At 43.2% G+C, this 24,740-nt stretch overlaps 3 protein-coding genes across 6 annotated transcripts in view; 2 read left to right on the forward strand and 1 right to left on the reverse strand.

Annotated features, from left to right (window-relative positions):
• Znf75a (zinc finger protein 75a) overlaps positions 1 to 24,740 on the reverse strand; it is a 63,474-nt gene that overhangs the window by 16,206 nt on the left and 22,528 nt on the right. For 2 of the 4 annotated variants that reach the window (XM_048331725.1, XM_048331723.1), the window contains one exon: positions 9,134 to 9,204. In XM_048331725.1, coding sequence (XP_048187682.1) covers positions 9,134 to 9,204 — 71 coding nt within the window. Of the gene's footprint in view, positions 1 to 9,133; positions 9,205 to 11,828; positions 12,401 to 19,451; positions 19,523 to 24,740 lie in introns of those variants that run through there. The other 2 variants (XM_048331724.1, XM_048331726.1) reach the window with 2 other exon arrangements.
• On the forward strand, positions 5,179 to 6,617 carry LOC125340298 (olfactory receptor 15-like). The gene has a single exon (XM_048331743.1). The coding sequence runs from the start codon at positions 5,371 to 5,373 to the stop codon at positions 6,307 to 6,309; it is 939 nt and encodes a 312-aa protein (XP_048187700.1). The 5' UTR covers positions 5,179 to 5,370; the 3' UTR covers positions 6,310 to 6,617.
• Positions 15,726 to 17,308, forward strand: LOC125340296 (olfactory receptor 15-like). Its single transcript, XM_048331740.1, has one exon. The coding sequence runs from the start codon at positions 16,101 to 16,103 to the stop codon at positions 17,037 to 17,039; it is 939 nt and encodes a 312-aa protein (XP_048187697.1). The 5' UTR covers positions 15,726 to 16,100; the 3' UTR covers positions 17,040 to 17,308.

Genomic DNA, 24,740 nt, shown 5'->3' on the forward strand with positions numbered 1-24,740 from the left:
TTGTGTCTGGGCTGGGAATGTGGTTTTGGGAGAGTGCTTCCTAGCATGCATGAAGAGTTGTATTCAATTCCTTGTTACCACATAAACAGAAAAGGCTGGAAGTAGTGCTGTGGCTCAAATGGTACATTGCTAGCCTTTAGTAAAAGAAGCTCAGAGACAGTACCCAGACCCAGAGTACAAGCTGAAAGACCAGGAAAAAAAAAACAAGGCTGTGTCACCTGTTAATAAAGATTTTACATCTTCCTTTTGGGATTACTAATTTCTTTTTATTCCCTAACTTCTCTGATTATAACCTAGCTAACTGTAGAATGAACATGATCAAAGCAGGCACTCTCTAGTATTCAGCTGGATTAGCCCACTCCATGGGAGGGGACCTATGTTTGGATCACAGGCAAAACAGAACTTGATGCTGGGGAAATCATAGGACCCTGCAGAAAGCCACTCACATTTCTATGTTTGGTGGGAACTTACCCTGTTGTTATGAATCTTGACAAAGCTTTCCTCACTACCCCATTCCCCACAGAGGACCATTTCACATTCACCTGGAATTGACAGCAAGAGACCATCAGATTACTCTTTCAAGGCTCCCCAGAGGATTTCACCATTTTCTAGTTGATAACATTTGAGATTTTGATTAATGGGCTAGGAATGTGGCTTAGTGGTAGTGTTTGCCTAGTATGCATGAAGCCCTGGGTTGGATTCTTGAACATACATAAACAGAAAAAGCCAGGTGGGACACTATGGCTCAAGTAATCAAGCACTAGCATTGAGCAAAAAGAAGCTTAGTAACAATGCCCAGGCCCTGACCTCAAGCTCCAGAACTGGCAAAAAAAATTGACTTAAAAACATCTGGGGAGGGCTGGGAATATGGTCTAGTAGAAAGAGTGATTGCCTCATATACATGAAGCTCTAGGTTCGATTCCTCAGCACCACATATATAGAAAAGACCATTAGTGGCACTGTGGCTCAAGTGGCAGAGTGCTAGCCTTGAGCAAAAAGAAGCCAGAGACAGTGCTCAGGCCCTGAGTATAAGCCCCAAAACTGGCTAAAAAACAAAAACAAAACAACTGGGGAATATATAAATATAACTAATATAAAGGGGACAAAAAAATGAATGCCCCTGTAAGATACTCAATGGGGAACCACTTCTTCCAATGGGCAGTAACCTCAGTGGCAACCTACAAGTGATATGTGCCAGAGCATTCAGCCAATACCAGAAGATGGGCATCATCAATAAGCAGGACCTCTAATGTGGGTCACTGTGCTCTGTTTTCACACCTTAGTCTCGGCCTTAATGGCAGCAAGGAGAAAAGTTGCCTCAGAAGTACAGCCAAACACCTAGTTCTCAGGAAACACTTGCTGAAGAGGTCTATGGCCAACCTTCCTAATAAGATTACAAGGCTCTAACCATTTGAGGAGGAATAACATAGGAGTTAGGGAAGAAGTTGGCACACATGATGGCTGAGAAGAATGGCTTGGAGATGGATTGTTGTTTTTCTTTTTCTTTTTTTTTCAAATTTTTATTATCAAACTGATGTACAGAGAGGTTACAGTTTCATACGTTAGGCATTGGATACATTTAGGATTGTTGTTTTTCTTAAATCACAGCCTGGGACCAGTGGCTCACATCTGTAATCCTAGCTACTCAGGATGCCCAGATCCAAAGATCATGGTTTGAAATCAGCCCAGGCGGGAATGTTTATGGGAGTCTTATCACCAATTAACCACAAAAAGCCAAGGTGAAGCTGTACTCAAGTAAAAGAGCACTATTGTCAAGCACAAAAGATCAGGGACATTGCCCACTCATAAATTCAAGCCCTAGGACCAGCACAGAAAACAAACAATCAACAACAACAAAACAACTGAAGAATAATCTCCCTATGTTCAATGAGTGAATCAACACGCAGAAAGTACATTTATCTTAAAAAACAATCTTAGAGCACAGGCACACTAGTACAGAACAAGTTTTTGGGTAGTAGGTTAATATGTCATTTTGGGAGCCTGGCCATGATGGTGCTGATGCCTGTCATCCTGGCTACTCACAAGGCTAAGAGCTGAGATTGATGGTTCAAAGCCAGCCTGAGCAAGAAAGTCCGTGAAACTCTTATAAAACCACCACCAAAAAGTTGGAAGTGAAGCAGTGGCTTGAGACGCAGAGTACCAGATTTGAAAGAAAAACCACAGATTAAGGATAGTACCCAGGCCCTATATTCAATCCCCAGAACTTGCCTTCACATACAACCACACACATGAACACACGTGCGCACACACACAAATCAATTTGGGACTTACTCTACCATTTGAGCCACAACTCTGCTTTAGTTTTTGGGTGGTTTATTGCAGATAAAGAGACTCAGAGCCTTTCCCTCCTGGGCTGGCTTTGAACCATGATCCTCAGATCTCACGTGCCTGAGTAGCTAGGATTTCAGGCATCAGCCACTGGCACCTGGCCAAAGAAAGAGCTTTTGATCAACAGCTGACACTCTCTACAAAAATGGCCACACTGGAGGCTCATTTGCTATAGGACTTCCAGAACGCTGTTGTTGACAGTCTCACTGAATTGGGAACCACTGCAGGCAGCAACATAGCTTCCTTTAACCTGGGGGCAGCTGCTTAGTAGTTCTCCACTGTGCAAAGCTCAAAGAACCAAATGTTGTCTGTTTTCACTTGTATGTGAACACAAGGCCAAAAAGACATACAATTTGGGAGACATGTCCACACATAAATATACTATCCATATCTACATAGATATGTATATGCACATATAAAGCACATGATTCTAACTAAGTATGAAACTATGTAGGATAATGAGAAGAGACGAGGTAAAAGGAAAGATAGAAGCCAGGGCAGGAGGAATACAAAATAATACAGATGATTCTTTTACACATGTCTGGAATACCATAGTAAAAATCCCTGTTGTAATAAATACACACCCAGAAGCAACCCCCCCCCTACATAGAGGGAAGACAGGAAAGCAAAGCAGGCTCTGTTGGGATCTGGGTCAGGGGTATCATGGAAGGGGTGAATGGGGATGACTATACTGTAAGTAGTTGATTTGCAGGTGTGAGAACAGAACAATGAAGCCTGTTGAAACTGTTTCAGGAGTGGAATAAATGAGAGTCATAGAGGGGTGAGGTTACAGAGATAAACTGTACATGGGAAATGTCACAATAAAAATCCCTGATCAACGAATGCATGCTAATAAACAAAGTTCAATGAAAGACCATGTTGGTTCTTCTGGGACACAACTTTCCTGCTTTCTGGCCACATGAGCCTTTTGTGTTAATTGCCTGGGGGTGGAGAGAAGGTGGCTAAGAGTCCCTCTAAGTCCCACAGCACCAACCCCAAGAGCCAGGCCCCTGGGCAGTAGACCAAGGCTGCTCAGGCCAGCACCAGGATAAAAGCCAATGGCCTGCCTGACTTCTTATTCTGAAGTTCCACATTGGCCCTCTCCATCCACCCAGCACTGAAGACAGGATGGAGGAATCCAGAAGTCAAAGGTATAATTCCACAGACAACTCCTATGCTTTTATTACTGTAGAATCCAGAGTAGAAGATATGGAGGCAGAGAGGTGCGGGGACGGTGGGGAAGGGGTGGATGGAATCAGGGCAAGGGAGAGGAGAGCAGATGGCAAAAGGGGAGTGTTAAATTCATGATTTTTTTCTTTTCCTAAACTCTGTGTGTGTGTGTGTGTGTGTGTGTGTGTGTGTGTGTGTGTGTGTGTGTGCCTGCCAACGTCTGTACTTGCTAGCCCAGGAGCTTAAACTCAGGGCCTGGGCACTGTTCCTGAGCTTTGTTTCACAAGGCCAGCACTCTACTACTTGAGCCATGGCTCCACTTCTGGCTTTTTTGGTGGTTCATTGGAGATAGTCTAATAGAGTACCCATTAGAGAGAGAAAAGGCCTTGAAAAACAGCCCACTTGCTGCATACTAACATGAAATTGCAATTCAGAAGCTTTGGTTTGGTATTTATTTCCTCCTGTACTTGCTAAGCAGATATTCCACTCCAGAAAATAGCCCTTGTATCCAAGCCCTGCTGGCTCAATCCTGTAATCCTAGCTACTCAGGAGGCTGAGATCTGAGCATGGTGATTCAGAGCTAGCCCAGGCTGGAAAGTTCATGAGACATTTGTTTCTTTTCTTCTCTCTTTTTTTCTTTTTTAATGTCAGTCATGGAGCTTGAACTCAGGGCCTGGGCACTGTCCCTGAGCTACATTTGCTCACGTTTAGCACTCTACCACTTGAGCTGCAGCAGGATTTCTGTCCTATACTGCTTACCTGATACTGCGGAATTGAATCCAGGGTTTCAGCTTCATGCATGCTAAGCAATCACTCTACTGACAACCACATTCCCAACACTGTCCATGAGCGTTGCTTTTTGCTTTGTTTTCCAGGCTCTGGCTTGAACTCAGAGGCTGAGCACTGTCCCTGGCTTCTTTTTGCTCAAGGTTAGCACTCTGCCATTTAAGCCACTGCTCCACTTCTGACTTTTTTCTATATATGTGGTGCTGAGGAATCGAACCAAGCACTTCATGTATAAGAGGCAAGCACTTTGTTGTTAGGGCACATTCCCAGCCCTGTCCATGAGATTTCTATCTCCAATTAATCACCAAAAATTGGAAGATGCACTGTGGCTCAAAGTCGCAGGGGACTAGTCTTGAGTTAAAAAGCTTAGGGACAGTGCCCAGGCCACGAGTTCAAGTCCTATGACAAACAAAAAGAAAAAAAATTAAATAGCCCTTGCTTTTCCATTTTGTCTGCTTTTTCTTGAGCTAAAACAGTGCTAAATGGATCAAAAGCAGTACTGAAGGGAATCTTAACCCTGCTGAGCTGCGACAAATCCTCACACCCGTGAGCTGAACAACGCAGGAGGGACAGGGAACAAGCCCTGTTTCTTAACCTGGAAGGGATTTGAAGTGTTAGACACGTGATTAGCAGGAGATGGTAAAATAGATGTTAGGAATGATTTAGAGCAGAAAGATGAACTGATTATGAAGTTGGTGTCTTAATTCATCAATGTTCTCATGTCTTACAAGAAACGAATAAGCAATCACCTCTTCCTAAGGGATTAAACAGAGGTAAGAAGAGGAGGATCCTCCCACATCCTCAACATCCCTGACTAAACAGAATGATTTCACTGCTGACCTAAAACAAAAGTCAAAGTAATGTTCTTCCTTTACTCCTGAGTGGATTAAGATGCCAACCTCATAATAAAAACTTCAATCTCCAGGATTAGCACAACAAAGAAAGAGAAAGAATTCTTACATAGCCCTTAGCCATTTTCTGACACAGAGCCTCCAGGAGCTTCTTCCCTTGCTTCCCCAAAGTTTCCCCTGAAGAGAGGCTTCAACTGACAAAAGGCAACCAGACATGGAAGGGGGCAGCAATGGCTCCTCAGAGAGCTTCATTCTGCTGGGTATATCTGACCACCCCCAGCTGGAGAAGATCTTTTTCATAGTCATCCTCTCCTCTTACTTGCTGACTCTCATGGGGAACTCAACCATCATCCTGCTGTCCGGCCTTGATGCTCGACTCCACACACCCATGTACTTCTTCCTCAGTAACCTCTCCTCCGTAGACCTTGCCTTTACCACCAGCTCAGTCCCCCAAATGCTGATCAATTTATGGGGGCCAGACAAGACCATCACCTATGGTGGCTGTGTGACACAACTCTATGTGTTCCTTTGGTTGGGGGCTACTGAGGGCATCCTGCTTTTGGTGATGTCATTTGACCGCTATGTGGCAATCTGTCGGCCTCTGCACTATCTGACAATCATGAGTCCTTGGCTGTGCTGGCTTCTGGCTGCCTTTTGCTGGTTGGGAGGCTTGGGCAACTCTGTGACACAGTCAACACTCACTCTACAGCTTCCATTTTGTGGACATCGGAGGGTGAATGGCTTTCTGTGTGAGGTGCCTGCTATGATGAAACTGGCCTGTGGAGACACAAGACTCAATGAAGCTGTGCTCAATGGTGTCTGTACCTTCTTCACAGTCGTCCCACTGAGCACCATCCTCATCTCCTACTGCTTCATTGCCCGGGCAGTGCTGAAGATCCGCTCTGCAGAGGGACAGTGGAAAGCCTTCAATACATGCCTCTCCCATTTGATGGTCGTGTTCCTCTTCTATGGCTCAGCCATCTATGTTTATCTGCTTCCAGCTAAGAGCAGCAGCCAGGATCAGGGCAAATTCATTACCCTCTTCTACGGTGTGCTTGCCCCCATGGTAAATCCTCTCATCTACACCTTACGAAACAAGGAGGTGAAGGGAGCACTGAGAAGGCTGCTGGGGAGAGGAAGAGAATCTGGCTGAGAGAAGAAGTGACTCCTTTCTGATTCCTTGCCTCATTATCTCTCCCTCCATTTTCTCAATTTCTGTGGCCAGATAAGTGTAGTACCAACAATGGTAAGAGCAAGGCTTGTTCATGATAGTTCTGATCTGTTGGGAGATAGCTAGTGTTATTCAAACCATTCTATATTTATTTACAGAAATCTTACTATAGACTTCAGGTTAAGAGGAACGATAGGGGCTGCGAAGGTGGCTTAGTGGCAGAGTGCTTGCCTAGCATGGGTGAAGGCATGGGTTTGATTCCTCAGTCCCATATAAATGGAAAAAGCTGAAAGTAGTGTTGGGGCTCAAGTGGTAGAGTGGTAGCTTTGGGCAAAAAGAAGCTAAGGACAGTGTTCAGGTCCTGAGTTCAAGCCCTAGGACTGGAAAAAGTATTAAAAGGGAGAGAGAGAGTGAGAGCCAGCAGATAGGTGGTCCAATGATCTGAGGGTATTGTTAACATAGAATCATCATTCTGATTCTGTCTCTATTGTCCACATGGAATTAATTATAGGTTGTAGTTCTACAGGGTTTTGGAATTTTCCAAATATGTAAATTTCACTTTTTTTTCTTTTTTTTCTTTTTTTTTTTTTTTTTTTTTGCCAGTCCTGGCGCTTGGACTCAGGGCCTGAACACTTTCCCTGGCTCCTTTTTGCCCAAGGCTCTCTACCACTTGAGCCACAGCACCTCTTCTGGCCTTTTCTATGTACGTGGTACTGAGGAATTGAACCCAGGGCTTAATTTATAGTGGCAAGCACTCTTGCCACTAGGCCATAGTCCCAGCCCCTAAATTTCCCTTTTTATATAGTTACTATGATTCCATGAAATCAAGTCATATATGAGCTTCCTATGAATTCTGTAACAATTCCTCTTTATATCTTATCCACTCACTATTATTGCCTACCTCTGTCTGTTGTTAATACTACAGCCCTTCCATGCATTCCATCCATCTCTCTCTGCCACCTTGACTACTCTCTACTATAGGTCTATATCCAAAGTTCCCTTCTGTCTAACCTGACATTACAGAAGGAATGTGTACATTCACACAACTACACATTTGTGTTCCCCGAGGAGCTTGATCAAAAGAAAGCAAAGCAAAAGTGGATATATATTTTCCATCTATTGCTATTCCGTAGAAATTTTAAGATCTTCTTCTTCTCCTTCTTCTTCTTCTTCTTCTTCTTCTTCTTCTTCTTCTTCTTCTTCTTCTTCTTCTTCTTCTTCTTCTTCTTCTTCTTCTTCTCCTTCTCCTTCTCTTTCTTTTGGTACTGGGCTGGGGTTTGAACTCAAGACCTGGGCTCTGACCCTAGGTTTTTTTTGATCAAGGGTGGCACTCTACCACTTGAGCTACAGCTTTACTTTTGGCTCTTTTGGTACTGAATTAGAAGTAAGATTCTCATGGACTTGCCTCTTCAGGCTGGCTTTGAATTGTGATCCTCAGACCTAAGCCTCCTGAGAGATGTGGATTATAGGCAAGAGCCACTGGCACCAGGCCAGCCAGCTTTTCCATTTCTACAAAAGAGGTTTGTGGCATTTTTCTGGGGAAGGGAGGCTGATAATGGAACGTGAACTCAGGGCCCTGCATTTATTAGCAAAGTGCTGTCCTACTTGAACCATGTCTCTGCCCTTCTTGGAATTTTGATGGGGATTACCTGGAATGTATAGGACATTTTAGGTCCTATTATCATTTCAACAATACTCTTTTTTTATATTTCAACTTCTTTATTCTATTTCAGTAATTACTTATTTATTGTCAAAGTGATGTACAGAGAGGTTACAGTTTGATATGAAAGGTAGTGGATACATTTCTTTTTTTTTTTTTTTGCCAGTCCTGGGCCTTGGACTCAGGGCCTGAGCACTGTCCCTGGCTTCTTCCCGCTCAAGGCTAGCACTCTGCCGCTTGAGCCACAGCACCGCTTCTGGCGGTTTTCTGTATATGTGGTGCTGGGGAATCGAACCTAGGGCCTCGTGTATCCGAGGCAGGCACTCTTGCCACTAGGCCATATCCCCAGCCCGGTACATTTCTTTTTAACAATACTAACTATTACAACAAATGAACATGGATGTCTATTTATTTTGGAATTCTTTACTTTGTTTCAGCAATGTTTTATAGTTACCAGTGTACAAGTATTGAAATTCCACAGTCAAATTGATTTTCAAATCTTATTAATGATTAGTGGAATGGTTTCCCTAGTTTGCTTGTCAGATTTCTCATTGTCAGTATATAAAAAAATGCCCGTTTTTCTATATCGATATTATATCCTACAAATTTGCTGGTTTCGGTTGCTAACTCTAATTATGTCCATGAATGCTTTGGAATTTTCTGCATATAAATGTATCTGGGCTGGGAATGTGGCTTTGGGAGAGTGCTTGCTAGCATGCATGAAGGGTTGTATTCAATTCCTTGTTACAACATAAACAGAAAAAGCTGGAAATAGTGCTGTGGCTCAAATGGTACATTGCTAGCCTTTAGTAAAAGAAGCTAAGAGACAGTACCCAGACCCAGAGTTCAAGCTGAAGGACCGAGGGGTGGCGGGGAAACAAGACTGTGTCACCTGTTAATAAAAATTTTACATCTTCCTTTTGGGAAGACTAATTTCTTTTTATTCCCTAACTTCTCTGATTATAACCTAGCTAACTGTGGAATGAACATGATCAAAGCAGGCACTCTCTAGTATTCAGCTGGATTAGCCCCACTCCATGGGAGGGGACCCATGTTTGGATCACAGACAGAACAGAACTTGATGCTGGGGAAGTCATAGGACCCTGCAGAAAGCCACTCACATTTCTACATTTGGTGGGAACTTACCCTGTTGTTATGAATCTTGACAAAGCTTTCCTCACTATCCCATTCCCCACAGAGGACCATTTCACATTCACCTGGAATTGACAGCAGGAGACAGACCATCAGATAACTCTTTCAAGGCTCCCTACAGGATTTCATCATTTTTCTAGTAGATAACAGTTTAAGATTTTGATCAATGGGCTAGGAATGTAGCTTAGTGGTAGTGTTTGCCTAGCATGGATGAAGCCCCAGGTTCGATTTCTCAGCACCACATATATAGAAAAGGCCAGAAGTGGCACTGAGGCTCAAGTGGCAGAGTGCTAGCCTTGAGCAAAAAGAAGCCAGGGACAGTGCTCAGGCCCTGAGTATAAGCCCCAAAACTGGCTAAAAAACAAAAACAAAACAACTGGGGAATATATAAATATAACTAATATAAAGGGGACAAAAAAATGAATGCCCCTGTAAGATACTCAATGGGGAACCACTTCTTCCAATGGGCAGTAACCTCAGTGGCAACCTACAAGTGATATGTGGCCAGAGCATTCAGCCAATACCAGAAGATGGGCATCATCAATAAGCAGGACCTCTAATGTGGGTCACTGTGCTCTGTTATCACACCTTAGTCTTGGCCTTAATGGCAGCAAGGAGAAAAGTTGCCTCAAAAATACAGCCAAACAACCAGTTTTCACGAAACACTTGCTGAAGAGGTCTATGGCCAACCTTCCTAATAAGATTACAAGGCTCTAACCATTTGAGGAGGAATAACATAGGAGTTAGGGAAGAAGTTGGCACACATGATGGCTGAGAAGAATGGCTTGGAGATGGATTGTTGTTTTTCTTAAATCACAGCCTGGGACCAGTGGTTCACATCTGTAATCCTAGCTACTCAGGATGCCCAGATCCAAAGATCATGGTTTGAAATCAGCCCAGGCGGGAATGTTTATGGGAGTCTTATCACCAATTAACCACAAAAAGCCAAGGTGGAGCTGTACTCAAGTAAAAGAGCACTATTGTCAAGCACAAAAGATCAGGGACATTGCCCACTCATAAATTCAAGCCCTAGTACCAGCACAGAAAACAAACAATCAACAACAACAAAACAACTGAAGAATAATCTCCCTATGTTCAATGAACACGCAGAAAGTACATTTATCTTAAAAAACAATCTTAGAGCACAGGCACACTAGTACAGAACAAGTTTTTGGGTAGTAGGTTAATATGTCATTTTGGGAGCCTGGCCATGATGGTGCTGATGCCTGTCATCCTGGCTACTCACAAGGCTAAGAGCTGAGGTTGGTGGTTCAAAGCCAGCCTGGGCAAGAAAGTCCGTGAAACTCTTATTGCACAGTTAACCAACAAAAAGTGGGAAGTGGAGCAGTGGTTCAAGTGGTAGAGTACCAGAGTTGAGAGAAAAAAGGTAGATTAAGGATAGTACCCTGGCCTTGAATTCAATCCCTAGAACTTGCCTGCAATCACACCTACACACATTCACACACACGTGCGCACACACAAATCAATTTGGGATTCATAAAAGATCATAAACAGAAGGCAGTGACAAAGACCTCTTGATGGGTTATGCATTTTTTTTCTTTTTTTTTTTGCCAGTCCTGGGCTTTGAACTTAGGGCCTGAGCACTGTCCCTGAGCTTCTTTTTGCTCAAGGCTAGCACTTTATCACTTGAGTCACAGCCACATCTAGCCTATTTTGTTTATGAGCTATTGAGGAATAAAACCCAGGGCTTCATACATGCTGGGCAAGCACTAAGCCCTATTCTCAGCCAACGTATGTTTTGATAAATGATTAACTATGGCAAGTATTACTTGGATACAAATGATTTGTTGAAAGTGGTAGGAAAGTTATTAGGTATTTTACAAATGGACATTATAATTTAGACAAATAAACCTCTTCTATTGTTCTCTTTCTCCTTGTAAAATTAATATACACAAAAAAATCACAAGTAAAACATGTTGGGAGGACAGTTTCAGGTACCAAGTTCATGTGCTGGTCTCGAACATGAAAAAATAAAAAAGAGTAAAATAAGTTATGTTGAAGGGTGGGTACCAGTGGGAAAGAAGGCAGACAAGGCCAATGGAAGGCAATTACAGGCTGGGCCCTTCTGACTCATGCCTGTAACCCTAGCTACTCAGGAGGCTGGGATCTATGGATTGCAGTTCAATATCAGCCCAGGCAGTAAAGTATGTAAAACTTTTTTTGTTTTTTCTCATCCTGGTGCTTGAACTCTGCCTAGGTGCCGTCCTTTAGCTTCTTTTGAACTCAAGGCTTGTGCACTACCACTTGAACCACCAGCCACTTGCAGGTTTTCCTGAGTAGTTTGTTGGAGATAGTCTCATAGACTTTTCTGCCTGAGCTGGCTTCAAATACAGTTCTCAGATAGCAGTTTCCTGAGTAGCTAGGATTACAGGCCTGAGCCTCCAGCACCTTAAGATTCTTTTTTTTTTTTGGCCAGTCCTGGGCCTTGGATCAGGGCCTGAGCACTGTCCCTGGCTTCTTCCTGCTCAAGGCTAGCACTCTGCCACCTGAGCCACAGCGCCCCTTCTGGCCGTTTTCCATATATGTGGTGCTGGGGAATCGAACCGAGAGCTTCATATGTAGGAGGCAAGTGCTCTTGCCACTAGGCCATATTCCCAGCCCCTTAAGATTCTTATCTCTAATGAACTCCTCAGAATATGCCAGAAGTGGCACCGTGGCTTAACTGGTAGAGTGCTATGTTTAAGCAAAATAAGGCTCACAGACATTGTCCAGAAAGTGAATTCAAGGTTCACGACTAAAGATAAAAAAAGAAACATTTGGTAAGTAGCTTACAATAACTTCATCGCTCAATATGCTCAAATAGTCAAACATCTCACAACCCAGGGTAGAGATATTCCCTCATCCTTCTATATCAGCTGCACTGTCAAAGCCAAAAACTTACTGTATTGAGCCTTACATGCCAGTGGTCCAGCAGTCAGGAGCTAGTGTTAATGCTCCAAAAGTCCAGTGTCAGGATCACTCAGTCTTAGCGGCTCCAGGGCCTCAGTGGCTTGCCGGTGGAACCTCCCAACTGCAGGGCTGGCAGCTCCCCAGCAATCTCAGTCCTTCACTGCCTCTCACCTCTGGAGTCTCAGCCACCCACCTTGCCTCATCTACTCACCACTTCTGCAACACTTCATAGTTTCTAGTCTCTTTATTGACACTCTGGAACTCCTCAGCTGGCGTCAAGCTAATACTACCGGGCACTCAAGTTTCCTCTGAGCATCCTTGTCTGCATTGGAGTTTCTTGAAGTAGCTGAGCTGTTTCAGACAACAAAGCCTTAACAGTTTGAAGTAACTTTTTTTTTTTTTTGGATAGTCATGTGGCTTGAACTCAGGACCTGGGTTCTGTCCCCGAGCTTTCTTGCTCAAGGCTGGCATTCTACCATTTGAGCCACAATTCTGCTTTAGTTTTTGGGTGGTTTATTGCAGATAAAGAGTCTCAGAGGGCTGGGGATATAGCCTAGTGGCAAGAGTGCCTGCCTCGGATACACGAGGCCCTAGGTTCGATTCCCCAGCACCACATATACAGAAAAATGGCCAGAAGCGGCGCTGTGGCTCAAGTGGCAGAGTGCTAGCCTTGAGCGGGAAGAAGCCAGGGACAGTGCTCAGGCCCTGAGTCCAAGGCCCAGGACTGGCCAAAAAAAAAAAAAAAAAAAAAGAGTCTCAGAACCTTTCCCTCCTGGGCTGGCTTTGAACCATGATCCTCAGATCTCAACTGCTTGATTAGCTAGGATTTCAGGCATCAGCCACTGGCACCTGGCCAAAGAAAGAGCTTTTGATCAACAGCTGACACTCTCTATGAAAATGGCCACACTGGAGGCTCATTTGCTATAGGACTTCCAGAACGCTGTTGTTGACAGTCCCACTGAATTGGGAACCACTGCAGGCAGCAACATAGCTTCCTATTATAACCTGGGGGCAGCTGCTTAGTAGTTCTCCACTGTGCAAAGCTCAAAGAACCAAATGTTGTCTGTTTTCACTTGTATGTGAACACAAGGCCAAAAAGACATACAATTTGGGAAACATGTACACACATAAATATACTATCCATATCTACATAGATATGTATATGCACATATAAAGCACATGATTCTAACTAAGTATGAAACTATGTAGGATAATGAGAAGAGACGAGGTAAAAGGAAAGATAGAAGCCAGGGCAGGAGGAATACAAAATAATACAGATGATTCTTTTACACATGTCTGGAATACCATAGTAAAAATCCCTGTTGTAATAAATACACACCCAGAAGCAACCCCCCCCCCCCACATAGAGGGAAGACAGGAAAGCAAAGCAGGCTCTGTTGGGATCTGGGTCAGGGGTATCATGGAAGGGGTGAATGGGGATGACTATACTGTAAGTAGTTGATTTGCAGGTGTGAGAACAGAACAATGAAGCCTGTTGAAACTGTTTCAGGAGTGGAATAAATGAGAGTCATAGAGGGGTAAGGTTACAGAGATACACTGTACATAAAAATCCCTGATCAATGAATGCATGCTAATAAAGTTCAATGAAAGACCATGTTGGTTCTTCTGGGACACAACTTTCCTGCTTTCTGGCCACGTCAGCCTTTTGTGTTAATTGCCTGGGGTGGAGAGCAAGGTGGGTAAAAGTTCCTCTAAGTCCCACAGCATCAGCCCTAAGAGCCAGGCCCCTGGGCAGTAGACCAAGGTTGCTCAGGCCAGCACTGGGATAAAAGCCAATGGCCTGCCTGACTTCTTATTCTGAAGTTCCACATTGGGCCTCTCCATTCACCCAGCACTGAAGACAGGATGGAAGAATCCAGAAGTCAAAGGTATAATTCCACAGACAACCCCTATGCTTTTATTACTGTAGAATCCAGAGTAGAAGATATGGGGCAGAGTGGTACGGGGGTGAGGTGGGGAATGACGGTGGGGAAGAGAAGAGCAGATTGGAAAAGGGAAGTGTTAAAAGTGTGAATTTGTTTTCTTTTCCTAATCTGTGTGTGTGTGTGTGTATCTGTGTGTGCACGTGCATGCTTGTGTGTGCCTTCATAAGTCTGTGACTGCTAGTCCTGGAGCTTGAACTCAGGACTGGCACTGTCTCTGAACTTTTTTGCTCAAGGCTAGTTCTCTACCACTTGAGCCCTAGCTCCACTTCACACTTTTTTTTTTTTGTATTTAACTGGCAATAACAGTCTTATAGAATACCCTTTAGTGAGAGAAAAGGCCTTGAAAAATAGTCCAGTTGCTGGATACTAAGTTGAAGTTGCAGTTTAGAGATTTTGTTTCGGTACTTATTTCCAACTGAACTTGCTAAATAGATGTCCCACTCTAGAAAATAGCCCTTTAGCCAGGAGCAGGTGGCTCAAGCCTGTAATCCTAGCTATTCAGAAGGCTGAGAGCTGAGGTTTGTGATTCAAAGCCAGCCTGGACAGGTAAGTCCATGATATTTCTATCTTTAATTAACCATGAGATTTCTATCTTTAATTAACCACCAATAAATCAGAAGTGGCACTGTGTGTCATAGTGGTAGAATACTAGATTGAGCAAAAAAGCTCAGGGACAGGGCTTGGCTCTGAGTTCAATCACCAGGAGTAAGAAAAAGAAAAAAATAAAATAGCACTTGCTTTTCTATTTTGGCTAATTTTGTTTGTTTGTTTTTGCCAGTCCTGGGGCTTGGACTTAAGGCCTGAGCACTGTCCCTGGCTTCGTTTTGCTCAGGGCTAGCACTCTGCCACTTTAGCCACAGCGCCACTTCTGGCTGTTTTTGGTATATGTGGTGCTGGGGAATCAAACTCAGGGCTTCATGTAGATGAGGCAAACACTCTTGCCACTAGCCCATATTCCCAGCCCCTTGGCTGATTTTTTAAATTGGGCTAAAAAACTGCTCAGAGCAGTACTGAACGGAACCTTGGCACTGTTGAGCAGCTACAAAGCCCACACCCGTGAACTGAACAACTCAGGAGGGACAGGAAACAAGGCCTGTTTCTTAACCTGGAAGGGATTTGAAGTGTTAGACACATGATTAGCAGGAGATGGTAAAATAGATGTTAGGAATGATTTAGAGCAGAAAGATGAACTGATTATGAGGTTGGTATCTTAATTCACCAGTGCTCTCGTGTCTTACAAGAAAAGAATAAGCAATCACCTCTTCCTAAGGAATTAAACAGAGGTAAGAAGAGGAGGATCCTCCGACATCCTCAACATCTCTGACTCAATAGAATGATTTCACTGCTGACCTAAAAAAAAGTCAAAAGTGGGGCTGGGGATATGGCCCAGTGGCAAGAGTGCTTGCCTCCTATACATCAGGCCCTGGGTTCAATTCTCCAGCACCACATATACAGAAAACGGCCAGAAGGGGCGCTGTGGCTCAAGTGGCAGAGTGCTAGCCTTGAGCAAAAAGAAGCTAGGGACAGTCCTCAGGCCCTGAGTCCAAGCCCCAGGACTGGCCAAAAAACAAACAAATAACAACAACAAAAAAAAGTCAAAAGTAATTTTCTGGACTGGGAATATGCCTTACTGGTAGAGTACTTGTATGAAGCCCAAGGTTTGAGTCCTCAGTGCCACATAAAAAGAATAAGTTGGAAGTGGGGTTGTGGCTCAAGTACTAGAGTGCCAGCTTTCAAAAGAGAGAAGCTGAGGGACAGACGTCAGGCCCTGATTTCAAGACCCAGGACAAGCAAAAACAAAATTACAACAATTTCCCCCCTTTATTTCTGAGTGGACTACGGTACCACCTTATAATTGAAACTTCAAGCTCCAAGATTAACACACAGGAAGAGAGAGAGAGAGAGAGAGAGAGAGAGGAGAGAAAGGAAGGAAGGAAGGAAGGAAGGAAGGAAGGAAGGAAGGAAGGAAAGAAAGAAGGAAGAAAGGAGTTATTTGTACATAGCCCTTAGCCATTTTCTGACACAGCCCCTCAAGGGGCTTCTTCCCTTGCTTCCCCCCAAGTTTCCCCTGAAGAGAGGCTTCAACTGACAAAAGGCAACCAGACATGGAAGGGGGCAGCAATGGCTCCTCAGAGAGCTTCATTCTGCTGGGTATATCTGACCACCCCCGGCTGGAGAAGATCTTTTTCATAGTCATCCTCTCCTCTTACTTGCTGACTCTCATGGGGAACTCAACCATCATCCTGCTGTCCCGCCTTGATGCTCGACTCCACACACCCATGTACTTCTTCCTCAGTAACCTCTCCTCTCTAGACCTTGCATTTACCACCAGCTCAGTCCCCCAAATGCTGATCAATTTATGGGGGCCAGACAAGACTATCACCTATGGTGGCTGTGTGACACAACTCTATGTGTTCCTTTGGTTGGGGACAACTGAGTGCATCCTGCTCGTGGTGATGTCATTTGACCGCTATGTGGCAATCTGTCGGCCTCTGCACTATCTGACAATCATGAGTCCTTGGCTGTGCTGGCTTCTGGCTGCCTTTTGCTGGTTGGGAGGCTTGGGCAACTCTGTGACACAGTCAACACTCACTCTACAGCTTCCATTTTGTGGGCATCGGAGGGTGGATGGCTTTCTGTGTGAGGTGCCTGCTATGATGAAACTGGCCTGTGGAGATACAAGTCTCTATGAGGCTGTGCTCAATAGTGTCTCTACCTTCTTCACAGTCGTCCCACTGAGCATCATCCTCATCTCCTACTGCTTCATTACTCAGGCAGTGCTGAAGATCGGCTCCGCTGAGGGACAGGGGAAAGCCTTCAAGACATGCCTCTCCCATTTGGTGGTCGTGTTCCTCTTCTATGGCTCAGCCATCTATGGTTATCTGCTTCCAGCTAAGAGCAGCAGCCAGGATCAGGGCAAATTCATTTCCCTCTTCTACACTGTGATTACCCCCATGGTAAATCCTCTCATCTACACCTTACGAAACAAGGAGGTGAAGGGAGCACTGAGAAGGCTGCTGGGGAGAGGAAGAGAATCTGGCTGAGAGAAGAAGTGACTCCTTTCTGTTTTCTTGCCTCATTATCTCTCCCTTCGTTTTCTCAATTTCTCTGGCCAGATGAACAAGTGTAGTACCAACCATGGTAAGAGCAAGGCTTGTTCATGATAGTTCTGAACTGTTGGGAGATAGCTAGTGTTATTGAAACGATTCTATATTTATTTACAGAAATCTTACTATGGACTTCAGGTGAAGAGGAACGATAGGGGCTGCGAAGGTGGCTTAGTGGCAGAGTGCTTGCCTAGCATACATGAAGCCTTGGGTTTGATTCACTAGGGCTCAAGTAGTAGAATGCTAGCCTTGAGGAAAAGAATCTCAGGACAGTGCTCAGGCCCTGAGTTCAAGCACTATGACTGGTAAAAATGAAAACAGAGAGGACAGACAAGTGGTACAAAGATTAAGGGCTATTGGCATAACATTGAAATCTCTTACTGCCTCTTTCTCTCTATTGTCCACATGTAATTAATTAAAGCTTGTACTTGTATAGAATCTTGGAATTTTCTAAAAAATAAAAGTAACTTTCAGTTTTTATACAGTTACTATAATTCCATGTAATCAAGTCATATATGAGCTTCCTAACAATTATCTAACAATTACCTCTTATATCTTATCCAGTTACCATTATTGTCTACCTCTCTGTCTGTTCTTTTTTGTTTTTTGCCAGGCCTGAGGCCTGAACTCAGGTCTTGGGCACTGTCCTTGAGCTTCTTTTGCTCAAGGCTAGTACTCTACTACTTGAGCCACAGCACCACTTCAAGCCTTTTCTGTTTATATGCTAATGAGGAATTGAACCCAGGGCTTCAGACATGCTAGGCAAGCACTCTACCAGAAAGGCACATTCAGGGCTGGGAATATGGCCTAGTGGCAAGAGTGCTTGCCTCGTATACATGAAGCCCTGGGTTTGATTCCCCAGCACCACATGTATAGAAAATGGCCAGAAGTGGTGCTGTGGCTCAAGTGGCAGAGTGCTAGCCTTGAGCAAAAAGAAGCCAGGGACAGTGCTCAGGCACTGAGTCCTGGACCCAGGACTGGCAAAAAAAAAAAAAAAAAAAAAAAAGGCACATTCCCAGTCCCCTCTATCTCTTTTTAGCACTACAGTCTGTCTATCTGCATTCCATCCATCTCTCTCTGTCACCTCGACTATCCACTACTATAGGTCTATATCCAAAGTTCCTTTCTGTCTAAGCTGACACTTCAGAAGGAATGTGTACATGTGCAAATATACACATGTGTCCAACAAGGAGCCTGATGGAAAGAAAGCAAAGCAGCAGATGACATATTTGGCATCCATTGCAATTTCCTATGAATATTAGGACCATCTTTCAGTTTCTTTTTCTTCTTCTTTTTTTTTTTTCTTTTTGATGCCAATGCTGGGGCTTGAACTCAAGGCCTGGGCTCTGACTCTAAGCTTCTTTTACTCAAGGCTGGCACTGTACTACTTGAGCTACAGCTTTCTGGTTCTTTTGATGCTGAATTGGAAGTAAGTTTCTCATGGACTTTCCTGCTCAGGCAGGCTTTATTTATTTTTATTTTATTCCATTTTTAAAAATTCAGGCTGTCTTTGAACTGTGATCCTCAGACCTTAGCCTCCTGAGAGGCAAGGATTACAGGGGACAGTCAATACACCAGGCCAGCAAGCTTTTCCATTTTTACAAAAGGGATTTGTGGCATTTTTCTGGGGAAGGGAGGATGATAATGGAGCTTGAACTCAGGGCCCTGCATTTACTAGGAAAGTGCTGTTCTACTTGGGCCATGTCTCTGCCCTTGCTGGAATTTTGATGGGGATTACCTGGAATGTACAGGTCATTTTTGGTAGTATTGCCATTGTAAAAATGCTAAATCTTGTATCATATGAACATGGATGTCTATTTATTTTAAACTTCTTTACTTCAGCAATGTGTTATAGTTATCAGTTATAGTTATCAAATTTTGAAAGTTCATAGTCAAATTGATTTTCAAATTCTTTTTAATGATAAGTGGAATTTTTCCCCTAGTTTGCTTTACAGATTTCTCATTGACAGTATATAAAAACATGCCTGTTGTTCTATATTGATCTTATATCTTGTACCTTTGCTGGATTCCGTTACTAACTCTAATAATTTCAATGAATGCTTTGGAATTTTCCCAATATATGATACATCATCTGTTAATAAAAAAAAAATTACATCTTCCTTTTGGAGTTACTGACTTCTTTTTATTCCCTAACTTCTCTGATTATAACCTAGCTAACTGTGGAATGAACATGATCAAAGCAGGCACTCTCTAGTATTCAGCTGGATTAGCCCCACTCCATGGGAGAGGACCCATGTTTCGATCACAGGCAAAACAGAACCTGGGGCTGGAGAAGTCATAGGACCCTGCAGAAAGCCACTCACATTTCTACATTTGGTGGGAACTTACCCTGTTGTTATGAATCTTAACAAAGCTTTCCTCACTATCCCATTCCCCACAGAGGACCATTTCACATTCACCTGGAATTGACAACAAGAGACCATCAGATAACTCTTTCAATCCCAACAGGATTTCACCATTTTCTAGTTGATAACATTTGAGATTTTGATTAATGGGCTAGGAATGTGGCTTAGTGGTAGTGTTTGCCTAGCATGCATGAAGCCCTGGGTTGGATTCTTGAATATACATAAACATGTAGATGGGAGTCTTATCACCAATTAACCACAAAAAAAGCCAAGGTGGAGCTGTGCTCAAGTAAAAGAACACTATTGTCAAGGACAAAAGATCAGGGACATTGCCCAGATCATAAATTCAAGCCCTAGGATTAGCACAAAAAACAAACAATCAAAAACAACAACAAAACAACTGAAGAATAAACTCCCTATGTTCAATGAGGGAATCAACATGCAGAAAGTACATTTATCTTTAAAAAAAAAAATCTTAGATGGGCTGAGGATATGGCCTAGTGGCAAGAGTGTTTGCCTCACATATATGAAGCCCTGGGTTCAATTCCCCAGCACCACATATACAGAAAATGGCCAGAAGTGGTGTTGCAGCTCAAGTGGCAGAGTGCTAGCCTTGAGCAAAAAGAAGCCAGGGACAGTGCTTAGGCCCTGAATCCAAGGCCCAGGACTGGAAAAAAAAAAAAATCTTAGAGCACAGGCACATGAATACAGAACAAGTTTTGGGTAGTAGGTTAATATGTCATTTTGGAGCCTGGCCATGATGGTGCTGATGCCTGTCATCCTGGCTACTCACAAGGCTAAGATCTGAGGTTGGTGGTTCAAAGCCAGCCTGGGCAAGAAAGTCTGTGAAACTCTTATTGCACAATTAACCACCAAAATGTTGGAAGTGGAGCAGTGGCTCAAGTGGTAGAGTACCAGATTTGAGCAAAATAAAAGCTCAAGGACAGTACCCAGGCCCTGAATTCAAGCCCCAGGACACACACACACACACACACACACACACACACACACACACACACACACACACAAAAGAAACCAGGGGCAAAGAACTCTTTGTGGGTTAAGCACGTTTTGAGACTTTAATCTTTTGGGCTGCTCTTGGGGCTTGAGCTCAGGGTCTGGGCACTGTCCCTGAGGCTCTTTGTTCTCAAGGCTAGCACTCTACCACTTGAGCCACAATCCCACTTCTGGCTTTTTCTGAGTAGTTTATTGGAGATAAATGTCTCACATACTTTCCTGCCCTGGCTGGCTTGATACATGATCCTCAGATCTCCGCCTCCTGAGTAGCTAGGATTATAGGTATGAGCCAAGGGTGCCCAGTGTATATTTGTTTGGTCAGTCCTGAGGACTAAACTCTGGGCCTGGGCACTGTCCCTGAGCTTCTTTTTGCTCAAGACTTACACTGTATGAATTGAGATTGAGCCACAGCACCACTTCTGGCCTTATTTATTTGCTGTTTGTTTATGTGGTACTGACGACTGGATCCCAGGGCTTCACGTGTGCTAGGCAAGTAGTCTACCACTAAGCCACATTCCCAGCCAACTCATGTTTTGAAAAATGATAAACTATGGCAAGTTTTACTTGGATACAAATGATTTTTTATTTTATTTTATTTATTTATTTTTTGCCAGTCCTGGGGCTTGAACTCAGGGCCTGAGCACAGTCCCTAGCTTCTTTTTGCTCAAGGCTAGCACTCTACCACTTGAGCCACAGCACCACTTCTGGCCTTTTTCTATATATGTGGTGCTGAGGAATCAAACCCACAGCTTCATGTATACAAGGCAAGTACTTATTTTTTTATAAGTGGTAAAAAAGTTATTAGGTAATTAACAAATAGATATTATAATTTAGACAAATTAACATTTTCTATTGCGCTTTCCTCTTGTACAAGTAATATACAGCAAAAACAATTCACAAGTAAAATGGGTTGGAAGAATGGTTCAGGTAGTAGAGCGCTAGCAAATAAGTGAAAGGTCCAAGTGAAATAAGTGAAAGGTCCAAGTTCAAGTCCATCTTGGACATGAAAAAAGGAACAAGAAAAAGTAAAACAAGTTATGTTGAAGGGTGGGTACCACTGGGAAAAAAGGCAGCCAAGGCCAATGGAAGGCAAATAACAGGCTGGACCTGCTGGCTCATGCCTGTATTCCTAGCTACTCAGGAGGCTGATCTAAGGATTGCAGTTCAACATCAGCCAAGGCAGTAAAGTGTATAAGACTTTCTTTTTTTTGGCTGGGAATATGGCCTAGTGGTAAAGTGCTTGCCTCGTATACCTGAAGCCCTGGGTTCGATTCCTCAGCACTACATATATAGAAAATAAAAAGCCAGAAGTGGTGTTGTGGCTCAAGAGGTAGAGTGCTAGCCTTGAGCAAAAAGAAGCCAGGGACAGTGCTCATGCCCTGAGTCCACGCCCCAGGACTGGCAACAAAAACAAAACAAATTAAAAAAAAAACTTTTTTTTTTCTAGTTTTGGAGCTTGAACTGAGGGCATGGGCTCTGCACTTGAGCCTCTTTTGTGCTCAAGGCTAGCGCTCTACCACTTGAGCCACAGTGGCTATGTTTGCTTTTTCTGAGTACTTCATTGGAGGTACAAATTTCACAGACTTTTCTGCCTCTTCTGGCTTCAAATGAGATTTTCAGATTGTATTACAGGTGTGAGCTACAAGCAGGTAAGACTCTGATTTCCAATAAACTCCAGTAAAGCCAGAAATAGCACTGTGGCTCAAGTGATAGTTTTAGTCTTGAGTAAAAGCTCAGGGACAGTGTCCAGGCCCAAAGTTCAAGCCCCAGAACCTGCCCTTAAAAAAGAAAAAAGAAAAAAAAAGAAAGGTGAATGTGGTCAAAATATTTTCTATGTATGTATTCCCATGACATTGATCAAGATTATTTGTGTACATGTGTGGAAATGAGACTATTTGTATACAACTATGCTAAGTAAAAAAGAAGAGAGGAGGAGGGGGACTGACAGGATACATTTAATAATATTATGAGAATTATTATGGGAATGTCAAAATGAACTCTTATAAAGGATTTTTCGTTTTTGTTTGGTTTTGCTTTTTGTTTCTTTTTTGGCCATTCCTTGTGCTTGGTCTCAGAGACACAGCACTGTCCCTGGCTACAGCTCTACCACCTGAGCCACAGAGCCACTTCTGGTTTTTTCTGTTTATGTGGTACTGAGGAATCGAACCCAGGGCTTCATGCATGCAAGGCAAGTACTCTACCACTAAGCCATATTCCCAGCCCCAAAATGAACCCCTCTTATAAAACTAATATATGCTAATGCAATCCTTTAAGAAACAGAATCCACTTCCACCTCTAGGGTTTAGCTTATTAGCCTGGTTAAGTTAAAGATCATTGTTACAGAAAAAATTTTTGTGCTGGTCCTGGGGTTTGAACTCAGGGACTGGGTGCTGACCCTGAGTTTTTGGTTTTTTTCTTCAAGGCTAGCACTTCACCATGTCTAGAAGTCTGGCCACAACCACTCCAACTTCATTTGGTGGTTAACTAGAGATAAGAGTCTCACAGATATTGCTGCCTCAACTGGCTTTAAACCACTGTCCTCATATCTTAGCTTGCTGAGCAGCTAGAATTATAGGTGTAAGCTACAGGCACCCAGCTTCCTAGGAGCTAATTTTTGAGATCCCCTCCAGAGGTAATTTTGCTGTCCTAAATAATTCACACTTCACTATCTTTCAACTTTTCAGGGTTCCTATGACATCTAGGCTACAACCAAATTTTAGGCATTGTACCCTAGAACTGAGGAACATGAGACACCTCAACCACCTGACATATTTTGGTGCTATGACCCAGATCTGCTGAGAGGAAGTGTTGTACCCACAATATAGCATGAGCAGTGGTCTGATAAATCAACTATTAGACAAACACAATCCCCTTGGATTTCTGGAACCAAGGACTGATGCCTTTACTTCTTGTGAAGTTGCAGATCTCCCCCTTAGACATCAACTTTCTTGTCCTCATAAATGACTTCTCACAGTCCTTTACACAACACTTCTTGTCTATCAGGGCATTGGGTATTAAAGTACCAAGTGACTAATTTTAATTCCAGAGAGAGGATTAATGGAAAAGAGATAAATACCAAGGAAAAGAGAAAAATTACTAAGAGGAAGCAGGCCAGGTGCTAGTGGCTCATGCTGTCTTAGCCACTAAGTAACCTAAGATCTGGGAATTGTGGTTCTAAGCCAGCCTGGGGAGAAAAATCTGGACTCCTATCTCCATCTAACCAGAAAAAAGCTGGGAGGTGGAGCTGTTGGTCAAGTAGTAGAGCACCAACCTTAGGCAGTAAAGACTCAGCAAGACAGAAGGCCCAGAGTTCAATCTTCAATACTAGTACTTGCATGCGTGCATGCGCGCGCGCGCGTGCACACACACACACACACACACACACAAAGCATGGTCACAAAGGAAGAAAGTAGAATAGAAATTACATTTCCAGGTCATTTTTTTCTTAGAAGTTACTCAAAGGTGACAGATAAATACTAATTAATAAGTCTGATCAAGTGGAAATGCTGTTGGACAAAATAAAAATGTTATGTTTAGAATATTCATGCACATATTACTTAAGATGTTTAAGCTAACTCAGGTAGGTAAATTAGGAATTATTCTGAAGGCACAATAAACTCTTGGGAATCACTCCTTATATGGTAGAGGGTGATTATTATTTTATGCATTAGCCTTCCAAGAAACCATTAATTAATGCCACTGAACTTTTAATGGATAAGTCACTCTGGGGCTCATTAAAAGTGCAAGAGTTGATCATGCAGTTTCATGTTATTAACAAGCTGTTTATCTGGTGATTATTACAAGCAGCTAGTGTCCCTTCTGGACCACCCTCATTATGAGGCATTTGGGATGCCTGGTGTTCTCATAAATGAATACCCCAGACAGGGGGCCAAGAGGTGCTCTTACAAAGTCATCTTGAAAGTTGGTCAAGTTTGGTTGCTCTCTAGGGGAGAGAAATGCAGTTCCTCTGTTTTCAATTAACTTTGCTCCTATGGGAGAGAAGGCTATTCTGAGTGGAAACTCTATCTCAAAGATGGTTTAGAATCAAGATTGTTAAAAATTGTGAAAAAGGATGGCTTTAACATACTGCAAAGCAAACAACCCTTTCCAAACCAACTAAAAGGATAAATGAAATAAGACTAGAAAATGTTGATCACCATTGAGGTCTTTCAGGTGTTCATGAACCCAGGGCCTGGGCACTGTCTCTAAGCTTTTTTGTTCAAGACTAGTGCTGTACACTGAGCCATAGCTTCGT

Source organism: Perognathus longimembris, chromosome 23 (assembly GCF_023159225.1).
Source record: "Perognathus longimembris pacificus isolate PPM17 chromosome 23, ASM2315922v1, whole genome shotgun sequence".
Taxonomy (NCBI): Eukaryota; Metazoa; Chordata; class Mammalia; order Rodentia; family Heteromyidae; genus Perognathus; species Perognathus longimembris.